A 12695-nucleotide genomic window follows, 5' to 3' on the forward strand; every position below is an offset into this window, starting at 1 on the left:
CTAAGTGTGGTAGCGAGTGGGAACTGTCGCAAACTTCCCGGCTCTTCACCCAGCGAGGCCGGCAACATTATTCAATGTTAATTGGCCCACTTATCGAGGTCCCACATGCTTCTCACCGCAAATGAAGGCTCACCAGCAGATTCGCCGGCAGCGCGCTTGCCAACCCCCTGCTAACAAGGTCGAGCAGCACTTGCTCAGCCAATCCCAGTCAGCTCACAACAATGATGCCCAGGAGACCAGCCCCAAGATTCTGGGCAGATTTGGGGAGGTTCCTAGTCGCAGTGGAGGCCGGGAGGGATGTCCTGTTCCCCCAAGGGTCCGAGAAGGTCAGTCACAGGGCAGCCAGTGCTTCCGGGGACGAGATGGTGGCGGCTGTGAGCGCCGGGAGTTTGACCAGGAGGACTGGCTTCCGGTGCCGGATAAAGGTCAATGACCAACACCGGGCAGCACGGGTGAGAAGATACAAAGGCACCCCTCCCCCCCCGCCCGAGACCTTTCCGCCCACATGCGAGCATCTACCCCCCCAACTCTCCATGCTACCCCCAACCGTCCCTCCACCCCCCCTTCAAACCCCACAACTCTCTCTCCCACCTCCTTTCAGACCCCAAACCTTCCTTCACATCCCCCCTCCCATCACTGCAAACCACAGGTGTGGTTAACGATGCCCTCTCTGTGTATCCTCAGGAAAAGCTGTTGCACAATCATCGGGAGAGGGCCCAGACTGGCGGTGGGGTGCCGTACATTAGAATCCTCAACTCCTTCGAGCAGAGAGCCCTGGGGGTGACTGGGGTGGCCGAGGACAGGGTGGTCACCAACACGGAGGCTGGCGGATGCCGTAGAGGTGAGGAACCTGTCAAATGTGATTTGTTATTGCCTTACTGACTGACCCATCCCTCCCACTGACCACATGTCCATTCTCTCGCATGTCCTCCAGCCGATGGTGCCGGACCATCCTGGGTGGCCCCCCCTCTAGCCTCCCAGGAGACCACCTCGGAGGAGAGCTCTGAGAAAGCCACGATCGAAGCATCATAGCTGTCATCCCCACCCTCCACCAGCGCAGATATGCGCACCTTGCTGGGAAACATTAATGGTCAGGCTTCTGCGGCACAATCTAGTGAGCACCACAATGCTGCTGATGTACATCAGGTGGAGGCAGGAACCCCCAGGCGAGACAGCAGTCCGAGGTCTGCTGGATCCCAAGGCCTTCTGGCTCCCAGCCTGATGCTGAGCATATGGAAGAGGTAATCCTAGAGCTGATGGTGACGATAGGGAGTGTCATAATATACACCAGTATATCATGGTGCAGACACACACTGATGGACACACAGTGGGACCAATCAACACACACAACACAGCAGCCAATCACCAGTTAGAGCACACGCACTATAAAGACAGGGGGCATCAGAGTTCCCGCTCATTCGAGCTGCAGCTAGCTAGGAGGACAGAGCCTGCAGCACAGGCATTCACCATGTGCTGAGTGCATCGACTGGTTAGGACAAGGCAAAGGTCTTTAGTTAAAGCTAGTATCGTGTTAACCCACAGTCAGTGTATGTTAAACAGTTAATGATTCAAAAAATAGTATTGCACTATTTCAAGTGTTGGTGACCTGTATGTGTTCCACGGATCCTGAACACCCAACACATCATGATACCAGGAGTTGAAGGATATCAGCACTTCTTCGACCTACCTGCAAGTGATCTGCCTTCCGCCAGCATTCCGTCATCCTGCAACATGGACAATATCAGCCCGCCGCCGCCGCTCCGCATCACCGGCAACCTAGGGGCCAACTGGAAGATATTCAAACAGCGCTTCCAGCTCTTCCTTGAGGCCACAGACAGGGAGGGCGCCTCGGATACCAGAAAGATTGCTCTCCTCCTCTCCACGGCCGGAGACCATGCCATTCACATTTTCAATTCTCTCACCTTTGCGGATGATGAAGATAAAACAAAGTTCAAGACGGTCCTCCTCAAGTTTGACACTCACTGCAGCGTAGAGGTAAATGAAAGTTTCGAGCGCTATGTGTTCCAACAGCGTTTGCCGGGTAAGGATGAACCTTTCCAATCCTTTCTCACGCACCTCCGCATCCTTGCGCAGTCTTGCAGCTACGGGCCCACCTCCGACTCCATGATATGCGACCAGATCGTTTTTGGTGTTCATTCGGACCCCCTACGACAGCAGCTCCTCAAAGTAAAGCAGCTCACCCTAGCGACCACCATTGAGACCTGTGTCTTACACGAAAACGCCACGAGTTGTAATTCCCACATCCAAGCAGCTGAAACGGCGTGGCAAGGTCCCCACGAGGCGGAACGGGTCCAAGTGATTGAGCAATTCCAGGGCCTCAGCCTGGATGAGGGCGGCCATTTTGCGTGCTTTTCGCGGACTCCCCGCTTGTGCGCACCAAACGAGGGGACGGCAACGTCGGAGAACGTAATGCGCAGGCGCGCACCACGCACGACCGCACCGCGCATGCGCGGTGGCGCAGCGAACGTGCTGACGCTACGACATGCGGCAAACGTGGCTCCGCCCATTTAAAACGGCAATGCCCTGCCAAATCTCGACAATGCCTACGATGTGGCAGACTTGGCCACTATGCTGCCTTCTGCCGAGCAGCTCAGCCTGCCAATTCATAGCGCTTCAGGCAGCCTCGCAGGAATGTCTGGGCAATTCAACCCACAGTCACCGAGTCCGATGTGGACCTCCCACACAGCAGTGACACCGAGGACCCGAAGGCGCCTTTTCGAGTCGGTGTCGTGACAAAAAACAGGCTGTCCCCGAAGCAAAGACACCAGCCGCTGTCGGTATACAGCATTGATCCAGACGATGAGTGGTGTGCCACCCTGACGGTCAACCGGTCCCAAATACGATTCCGCCTGGACACTGGTGCCTCCGCCAATCTCATTGCATGGTCTGACTTCCAAAGCCTTTGTGTCAAACCAGCCATCCTTCCATCCGCCTGCCAGCTATTGGATTATAATGGCAATGTCATTGCTGCTAGCGGCTCGTGCCAACTTGAAGTGACGCACAGGTCACGCAAAGCCATCCTTCCTTTTGAAATCGTGGGCTCCTCGAAAGCCTCCCTGCTTGGCGCGCAGGCATGCAAGCTGTTGAACAGAGTTCAGAGAGTTCACTCTCTCTCTCCTGATGACACGTCTGCCTTTTAGGACACTGACTTCAGGGCGCAACTCAATGCCATCATCGACCAGCACCACGACATCTTCGAAGGCATGGGCACGCTCCCATATACCTACAAGATCTTATTGAAACAGAATGCCACGCCTGTGGTGCACGCACCTCGCAGGGTCCCAGCACCCCTTAAGGACAGCCTCAAGCAGCAGCTGCAGGACCTCCAGGACCAAGGAGTGATCTCCAGAGTCACGGAACCAACCGACTCGGTCAGTTCCATGGTATGTGTAAAAAAGCCTTCCGGCGAATTGAGAATTTGCATTGATCCCAAGGATCTGAATCGCAATATCATGAGGGAGCATTATCCAATTCCCAAGCGTGAAGAGATCACATGCGAGATGGCTCGTGCCAAGCTCTTCACCAAACTCGACGCCTCAAAAGGATTCTGTCTAATCCAGCTCGACAAATCCAGCAAGAAACTGTGTACATTCAATACTCCCTTTGGCAGATATTGTTACAACAGGATGCCGTTTGGGATCATATCTGCTTCAGAAGTGTTCCACAGGATCATGGAACAAATGATGGAAGGCATCAAAGGTGTTTGTGTCTGTGTCGACGACATAATCATTTGGTCCACCACCCCGCAGGAGCAAGTCAGTCTCCTCCAGCGCGTGTTCAAACGCATACGTGAGCAGGGCCTTCGCCTCAACAGGGCCAAATGCTCTTTTGGTCAGACGGAACTCAAGTTCCTCGGCGACCACATCTCCCAGTTGGGTGTGCGGCCGGATGCGGACAAGGTGGCTGCTATCACAGCCATGAAAACGCCAGAGGACAAGAAGGCGGTCCTCCGATTTCTAGGCATGGTCAACTTTTTAGGGAAGTTCATCCCTAACGTCGCCTCTCATACCACGGCTCTCAGGAACCTGGTCAGGAAGACGACAGACTTCCAATGGCTCCCTGCCCACGAGCGCGAATGGAGAGAACTCAAAACCAAACTCACCATGGCCCCGGTCTTAGCTTTCTTTGATCCAGCAAAAGAGACCAAAATTTCAACCAATGCCAGTCAATCCGGCATTGGGGCAGTGCTCCTGCAACGCGATGAGGTCTCATCATGGGTCCCCGTTGCATATCTGTCACGTGCGATGACCCCCATGGAGCAGCGCTACGCGCAGATAGAAAAGGAGTGCCTGGGCCTTATGACCGGTGTGGTTAAGTTTCACGATTATGTGTACGGACTTCCTCAATTCACCGTCGAGACCGGCCATCGCCCGCTGGTCAATATAATACAGAAAGACTTGAACGACATGACGCCCCGCCTCCAGCGTATTCTGCTCAAGCTCCGGCGATACGACTTCCAGCTGGTATACACCCCAGGCAAAGACCTGATCATTGCTGACGCTCTCCAGGGCAGTCAACACTCCGTGTGACCCAGCGGGATTCGTCTGCCAGGCTGACGACCATGTGGCCTTCGTGCCTCCAATCTACCTGCCACGGATGAAGGCCTCGTCCAAATTCGCCGCGAGACGGCAGCTGACCCTTGGCTACAGTGTGTCATGCGCCACCTAACAGACGTGTGGCTCAAGGGCCAATGCCCTCAGTTCTATTATGTCAGAGATGATCTGGCGGTAGTAGACGGGGTACTTCTGCAACTGGACCGCATTGTCATCCCGCATAGCATGCGCCAGCTCATCCTGGAACAGCTACACGAGGGCCACCTTGGCGTGGAAAAGTGCCGCCGACGGGCCCGGTAGGCAGTGTATTGGGCCTGGCATTAATGACGACATAGCCAACACAGTGCTCAACTGCCCAACCTGTCAGCGCTTCCAGCCGGCCCAACCACGTGAGACCCTGCAGCCCCATGAGTTGGTCATAGATCATAGAATTATAGAATTTACAGTGCAGAAGGAGGCCATTCAGCCCATCGAGTCTGCACCGGCTCTTGGAAAGAGCACCCTACCCAAGGTCAACACCTCCACCCTATCTCCATAACCCAGTAACCCCACCCAACACTAAGGGCAATTTTGGACACTAAGGGCAATTTATCATGGCCAATCCACCTAACCTGCACATCTTTGGACTATGGGAGGAAACCGGAGAACCCGGAGGAAACCCAAGCACACACGGGGAGGATGTGCAGACTCCGCACAGACAGTGACCCAAGCCGGAATCGAACCTGGGACCCTGGAGCTGTGAAGCAATTGTGCTATCCACAATGCTACCGTGCTGTCCTGTCACGTCACCTTGGACCAAGGTGGGCATCGACCTGTTCCACGTGCTGGGCAGGGACTATGTCCTGATTGTGGACTACTTTTCAAATTACCCGGAGGTGATACGGTTGCACGACATCACATCGTCTGCAGTCATCCGTGCCTGTAAGGACACCTTTGCTCGACACGGCATCCCACTCACTGTGATGTCGGACAATGGCCCCTGTTTCGCAAGCCAGGAATGGTCTAACTTTGCCAGGCGGTACAATTTTGTACATGTGACATCCAGTCCCCTGTACCCCCAATCCAATGGCAAAGCGGAGAAGGGCGTCCACATAGTCAAACGGCTCCTCTGCAAGGCTGCCGATGCTGGGTCCGATTTCTACCTCGCCTTGCTAACCTATCGCACCGCCCCACTGTCCACTGGCCTGTCGCCAGCCCAGCTGCTCATGGGTCGCACCCTGAGGACGACGGTGCCGTCCATTCATGTCCCAGATCTCGACCACGTTCCGGTCCTTCGACGGATGCAGCTGTCTCGTGCACAGCACAAGGCGGCTCATGACTCCCGTGCAGCTGATCTCCCTGCTCTGGCTCCAGATGACAACGTCTGCATCCATCTTCCGGATGGTGGCTGGTCTGCAACCGCTGTGGCCCCCCGCTCATTCCTGGTTTGTCTACCGGCTGGCTGCATTCTGCGCCGCAATCGACGTGCCCTTCGTCTCGTTCCGCGCTCGCTATGTGATCCTCCACTGTCGCCTCGCCCTCCTGCTGACCCTACCATGGACTATGCAGAGATCCCGGTCACTCTGCATCCTCCTCACTCTGACGCAGTCCAGCCCGCTCCTCTGCCGGCGGCTCCCGACCCACCCTTGAGGCGGTCAACCAGAATTCGTCACCCACCTCAGAGACTTAATTTGTGAACATTGTGGACTTATGGACTTTCTGATTTGTCCTGTTCTTCCGTTTAATCGTTTACATGGTTTGTATATAGTGTTCATCTCGTTATTCTTGTGACATACTGTTTTTCTGCACCAGGCACCTTCCCATGTAAATAGCTTAGTTCTCATGTACGTAGTCCTGTAAATATTTTGCACACACGTAGTCAGGGACATTCTCACCATACATTATTTAGTGCCACACAGGTACATTTTTTTAATAAAAGGGGGGATGTCATAATGTACACCAGTATATCATGGTGCAGACACACACTGATGGACACACAGTGGGACCAATCAACACACACAACACTGCAGCCAATCACCAGTTAGAGCACACGCAGTATAAAGACAGGGGGCTTCAGAGTTCCCGCTCATTCGAGCTGCAGCTAGCTAGGAGGACAGAGCTCACAGCCTGCAGCACAGACATTCACCATGTGCTGAGTGCATCGACTGGTTAGGACAAGGCAAAGGTGTTTAGTTAAAGCTAGTATCGTGTTAACCCACAGTCAGAGTGTGTTAAACAGTTAATGATTCAATAAAATAGTGTTTCACTATTTCAAGTGTTGGTGACCTGCATGTGTTCCACGGATCCAGAACACCCAACACATCAGGGAGTGGTCAGGACATTCAGAGGGAGATGTCAGCAACACTCTAGCAGATTCATGGCCAATTGGAGGAGTCCAAAGGCTACTGGAGCAGGAGATGTCGCTGGTAATGCGTGGCACCTAGGCCAACAATGCTAGGGTGGCGACTGCAGTGGAGAGCCTTGTGCACAACATTGGCACCATTAGTGAGTCAGTGACGGCCATGGCTGAGGGTCTCGACATCTGTCTGCCTCGCAGTACCAGGCTGACCTTGATGTGGTTCTGCGGTACATGTCCTGATCTCAACTGGGAATTACCAAGGCACTGCGTAGCTTGTCCCAGTCGGAGGTACACATTGCTGAGGCACTGCAGAGCATGTCCCAGTCACTGAGGAGCATCGCCGAGGGCATCATCACAATGGTGCAGACCCTGGGGAAGCTGCCAGGGCTGGCAGAGCCAGATGATGCAGGGGCAGCCAAAGCTCGAACCAGCTGCCCCTCCATCGCAAGGTGAACCCCAGGGCTCTATGGGCACCAACCAGGAGGAGCACGCGCTCAGTTCCAACCCAGCCCTGTCCCATGGAGTGGCAACGGTAGCCACCAGCTCCCCCGAGTTCCACCACTCTGATGAAGCCTCATCTTACAGTCAGCACACAGGACAGGGTGGCACGGCTATGCATGAGCCGCCGACAAGTGAGCCGGGGCCTCTGACCCCAGAGGATGCACGCAGGGGGCATCGAAGGCCACAGGACATGGTAAACAGCTGGCTGCCTCTATCTCTGATGTGCACCCTGGTTACACACCTAGACGTAGTAGTAGAGCTAGGAAGGCAAAGCCCATCGAGGATCACTGAGGGCACCGGGGGGGGAGGGGGGGGGGGGGGGGGAAGTGGGTGGAGGGCATAGGTAGGGGGGTGAGGGGGAGGGGGGTGGCACCATTGGGAGAGTGGGGAATTGTTACACACAATAAACACCCTTGTACACAACCAGTATGATGCCCCTGTTACTTTCTTCCGCAATGCGTGCCTGCCTCTGAACCCTTGGCCCAACTGTCCAGGCATCCCCGCTTCCCTGTGGCACGCACCCACCCTCCGGCCATGGACATATCCCCGGAGCGGTGTTCGGATGTTGTCTGCTGCCTGTGTGGTGTTGCCTCCCGCAGTGTTCAGGTACAGTGTTCAGGCATTGTGGTCTGACTGGGATGCGAGGCAATGACTCCCACATGCTACATGGTACCCCTACCAACAGGAATCCTCTTGGGTTTTGTGAAGTGCTCACTTAACCACGATTGACAATTCACTACGAGAAATAGCCTTCAGCCGCACGGCCAGAGGCCGCGGTAGTCTGTGAGGGTTATGGTGGTTGTTGGGACAGACGGGCAGGGACAAGGGTTGCGGGTACACATGATCCAGGTGTTGGCACGGTGTTGCCGCATGCGGTTGCCTCACGGTTGCCCCCCAGCGCCTCCCCCACCCTTCCATGGCGGCTCTCCCCTGTGGCGAGACCCTCACCCATAGCAAACTGTTTGGCGACTCTCGGGATTGGCCTCTCCTGCTATTCACCGGCCTCATTTAGCTCGAGTGAGAGCGCAACGAGGCTTGAGAGTTGTGGTAGTCGGTATTAGTGGTAATACGGTACCTAGGTTGAGGCTGTAAAATCATTGGTGTGGGAGGTACCTGAGACAGGCAGGTCATTGGTGAAGCCTGCCTGCTGGTTCCGCCCAGTAAGGCAGAGTATAAGAGCCTGTGTCTCCCTAGCAGCTGCATTCTGTACCTGCGCTGCTGGGGGAAACATCTAGTCCAATAAAGCCTTCAATTGTCATCCAATCTCGCTTCTGGAGTCATTGATCGAGCATCAAGAGGCGCATCCTGATGTGTCACCTCTGGCTATCTCTGAGGTATAAAAGACACTTCCTATGCTAATTCTTCACCTCGATGATTATGACACAACATCAAATCTACATAGCAAAAGACAGTTAATACCTGGCTGGGTACAAAGTGTGCACTGAATCCTACTTGTGCCATTTCCAGTCGGAAAGTATCTTCATTTTTATTGCTTGTCCCTAGAAGAATAAAAAAATAAAACTATAAAACATGTTATTTTACTGAAATCTAATGGACTAGATTCCCCCGCCCTGCCCACCGCAGGAATGCCGCGGGCGAGATGCCGAAACTGGAAAAATCCATTGGCCTTCAGCGGGCTTCTGCCGTCACTGGGCGAACACAGCCAGAGAATGCCACCCAACACGTTATTTCTGCCACATTTTAAATTAATTTTGATCAGCTGGAAGCCAACTAGTTAGATTTCTTGACCCTTGAAATAATATTGTTTAAGCTCCTTCGAGCCTGCTCTCCCATTTTATCTGTTTATGGCCTATCCTCTAACTCAATGCCATATCCTGCTTTCACCCTACACCCTTTGATGCCATTAAAATCAAAAATATTGTCTGAATACATTCAATGACTTGGCCTCCACAGCCTTCTGTGGTAGAGAATTCCATTGGTTCACTACCTTTGAACATAGAACATAGAAAATACAGCAAAGAACAGGCCCTTCGGCCCACGATGTTGTGCCGAACCTTTGTCCTAGATTAATCATAGCTTATCATTGAATTTACAGTGCAGAAGGAGGCCATTCGGCCCCCTGAGTCTGCACCGGCACTTGGAAAGAGCACCCTACCCAAACTCAACACCTCCACCCAACACCAAGGGCAATTTTGGACACTAAGGGCAATTTATCATTGGCCAATCCACCTACCCTGCACATCTTTGGACTGTGGGAGGAAACCGGAGCACCCGGAGGAAACCCACGCAGACACGGGGAGGACATGCAGACTCCGCACAGACAGTGACCCAAGCCGGAATCGAACCTGGGACCCTGGAGCTGTGAAGCAATTGTGCTATTCACAATGCTACCGCGCTCCCTTAAGAACAAATAAATCTACACTATATCATTTTACCGTAATCCATGTACCTATCCAATAGCTGCTTGAAGGTCCCTAATGTTTCCGACTCAACTACTTCCACAGGCAGTGCATTCCATGCCCCCACTACTCTCTGGGTAAAGAACCTACCTCTGATATCCCTGCTATATCTTCCACCTTTCACCTTAAATTTATGTCCCCTTGTAATGGTTTGTTCCACCCGGGGAAAAAGTCTCTGACTGTCTACTCTATCTATTCCCCTGATTATCTTATAAACCTCTATCAAGTCGACCCTCATCCTTCTCCGTTCTAATGAGAAAAGGCCTAGCACCCTCAACCTTTCCTCGTAAGACCTACTCTCCATTCCAGGTAACAGCCTGGTAAATCTTCTTTGCACCTTTTCCAAAGCTTCCACATCCTTCCTAAAATGAGGTGACCAGAACTGTACACAGTAGTCCAAATGTGGCCTTACCAAAGTTTTGTACAGCTGCATCATCACCTCACGGCTCTTAAATTCAATCCCTCTGTTAATGAACGCGAGCACACCATAGGCCTTCTTCACAGCTCTATCCACTTGAGTGGCAACTTTCAAAGATGTATGAACATAGACCCCAAGATCTCTCTGCTCCTCCACATTGCCAAGAACTCTACCGTTAACCCTGTATTCTGCATTCATATTTGTCCTTCCAAAATGGACAACCTCACACTTTTCAGGGTTAAACTCCATCTGCCACTTCTCAGCCCAGCTCTGCATCCTATCTATGTCTCTTTGCAGCCGACAACAGCCCTCCTTACTATCCACAACTCCACCAACCTTCGTATCGTCTGCAAATGTACTGACCCACCCTTCAACTCCCTCATCCAAGTCATTAATGAAAATCACAAACAGCAGAGTACCCAGAACTGATCCCTGCTGTACGCCACTGGTAACTGGGATCCAGGCTGAATATTTGCCATCCACCACCACTCCTGACTTCTATCGGTTAGCCAGTTCGCTATCCAACTGGCCAAATTTCCCACGATCCCATGCCTCCTTACTTTCTGCAGAAGCCTACCATGGGGAAACTTATCAAATGCCTTACTAAAATCCATGTACACTACATCCACTGCTTTACCTTCATCCACATGCTTGGTCACCTCCTCAAAGAATTCAATAAGATTTGTAAGGCAAGACCTACCCCTCACAAATCCGTGCTGACTATCCCTAATCAAGCAGTGTCTTTCCAGATGCTCAGAAATCCTATCCTTCAGTACCCTTTCCATTACTTTGCCTACCACCGAAGTAAGACTAACTGGTCTGTAATTCCCAGGGTTATCCCTAGTCCCTTTTTTGAACAGGGGCACGACATTCGCCACTCTCCAATCCCCTGGTACCACCCCTGTTGACAGTGAGGACGAAAAGATCATTGCCAACGGCTCTGCAATTTCATCTCTTGCTTCCCATAGAATCCTTGGATATATCCCGTCAGGCCCAGGGGACTTGTCTATCCTCAAGTTTTTCAAAATGCCCAACACATCTTCCTTCCTAACAAGTATTTCCTCGAGCTTACCAGTCTGTTTCACACTGTCCTCTCCAACAATATCACCCCTCTCATTTGTAAATACAGAAGAAAAGTACTCGTTCAAGACCTCTCCTATGTCTTCAGACTCAATACACAATCTCCCGCTACTGTCCTTGATCGGACCTACCCTCGCTCTAGTCATTCTCATATTTCTAACATATGTGTAAAAGGCCTTGGGGTTTTCCTTGATCCTACCCGCCAAAGATTGTTCATGCCCTCTCTTAGCTCTCCTAATCCCTTTCTTCAGTTCCCTCCTGGCTATCTTGTATCCCTCCAATGCCCTGTCTGAACCTTGTTTCCTCAGCCTTACATAAGTCTCCTTTTTCCTCTTAACAAGACATTCAACCTCTCTTGTCAACCATGGTTCCCTCACTCGACCATCTCTTCCCTGCCTGACAGGGACATACATATCAAGGACACGTAGTACCTGTTCCTTGAACAAGTTCCACATTTCACTTGTGTCCTTCCCTGACAGCCTATGTTCCCAACTTATGCACTTCAATTCTAGTCTGACAACATCGTATTTACCCTTCCCCCAATTGTAAACCTTGCCCTGTTGCACGCACCTATCCCTCTCCATTACTAAAGTGAAAGTCACAGAATTGTGGTCACTATCTCCAAAATGCTCCCCCACTAACAAATCTATCACTTGCCCTGGTTCATTACCAAGTACTAAATCCAATATTGCCACTCCTCTGGTCGGACAATCTACATACTGTGTTAGAAAAGCTTCCTGGACACACTGCATAAACACCACCCCATCCAAACTATTTGATCTAAAGAGTTTCCACTCAATATTTGGGAAGTTAAAGTCACCCATGACTACTACCCTGTGACTTCTGCACCTTTCCAAAATCTGTTTCCCAATCTGTTCCTCCACATCTCTGCTACTATTGGGGGGCCTATAGAAAACTCCTAACAAGGTGACTGCTCCTTTCCTATTTCTGACTTCAACTCATACTACCTCATTAGGGTGATACTCCTCGAACTGCCTTTCTGCAGCTGTTATACTATCTCTAATTAACAATGCCACCCCCCACCTCTTTTACCACCCTCCCTAATCTTATTGAAACATCTATAACCAGGGACCTCCAACAACCATTTCTGCCCCTTTTCTATCCAAGTTTCCGTGATGGCCACCACATCGTAGTCCCAAGTACCGATCCATGCCTTAAGTTCACCCACCTTATTCCTGATGCTTCTTGCGTTGAATTATACACACTTCAACCCATATCCGTGCCTGCAAGTACTCTCCTTTGTCAGTGTTCCCTTCCCCATTGCCTCACTACATGCTTTGGCGTCCTGAATATCGGCTACATTAGTTGCTGGACTACAAATCCGGTTCCATTCCCCTGCCAAA

General features: G+C 52.0%; 1 protein-coding gene across 1 annotated transcript in view; it reads right to left on the minus strand.

The window, feature by feature from the left end:
- Positions 1 to 12695, minus strand: part of itga2.2 (integrin, alpha 2 (CD49B, alpha 2 subunit of VLA-2 receptor), tandem duplicate 2) — a 315510-nt gene that overhangs the window by 79877 nt on the left and 222938 nt on the right. Inside the window, exon 10 of the mRNA XM_072497064.1 lies at positions 8833 to 8912. Within this exon, the coding sequence (XP_072353165.1) occupies positions 8833 to 8912 (80 nt within the window). The remainder of the gene's footprint in view (positions 1 to 8832; positions 8913 to 12695) is intronic.

This window comes from Scyliorhinus torazame, chromosome 3 (assembly GCF_047496885.1).
Source record: "Scyliorhinus torazame isolate Kashiwa2021f chromosome 3, sScyTor2.1, whole genome shotgun sequence".
Lineage (NCBI taxonomy): Eukaryota > Metazoa > Chordata > Chondrichthyes > Carcharhiniformes > Scyliorhinidae > Scyliorhinus > Scyliorhinus torazame.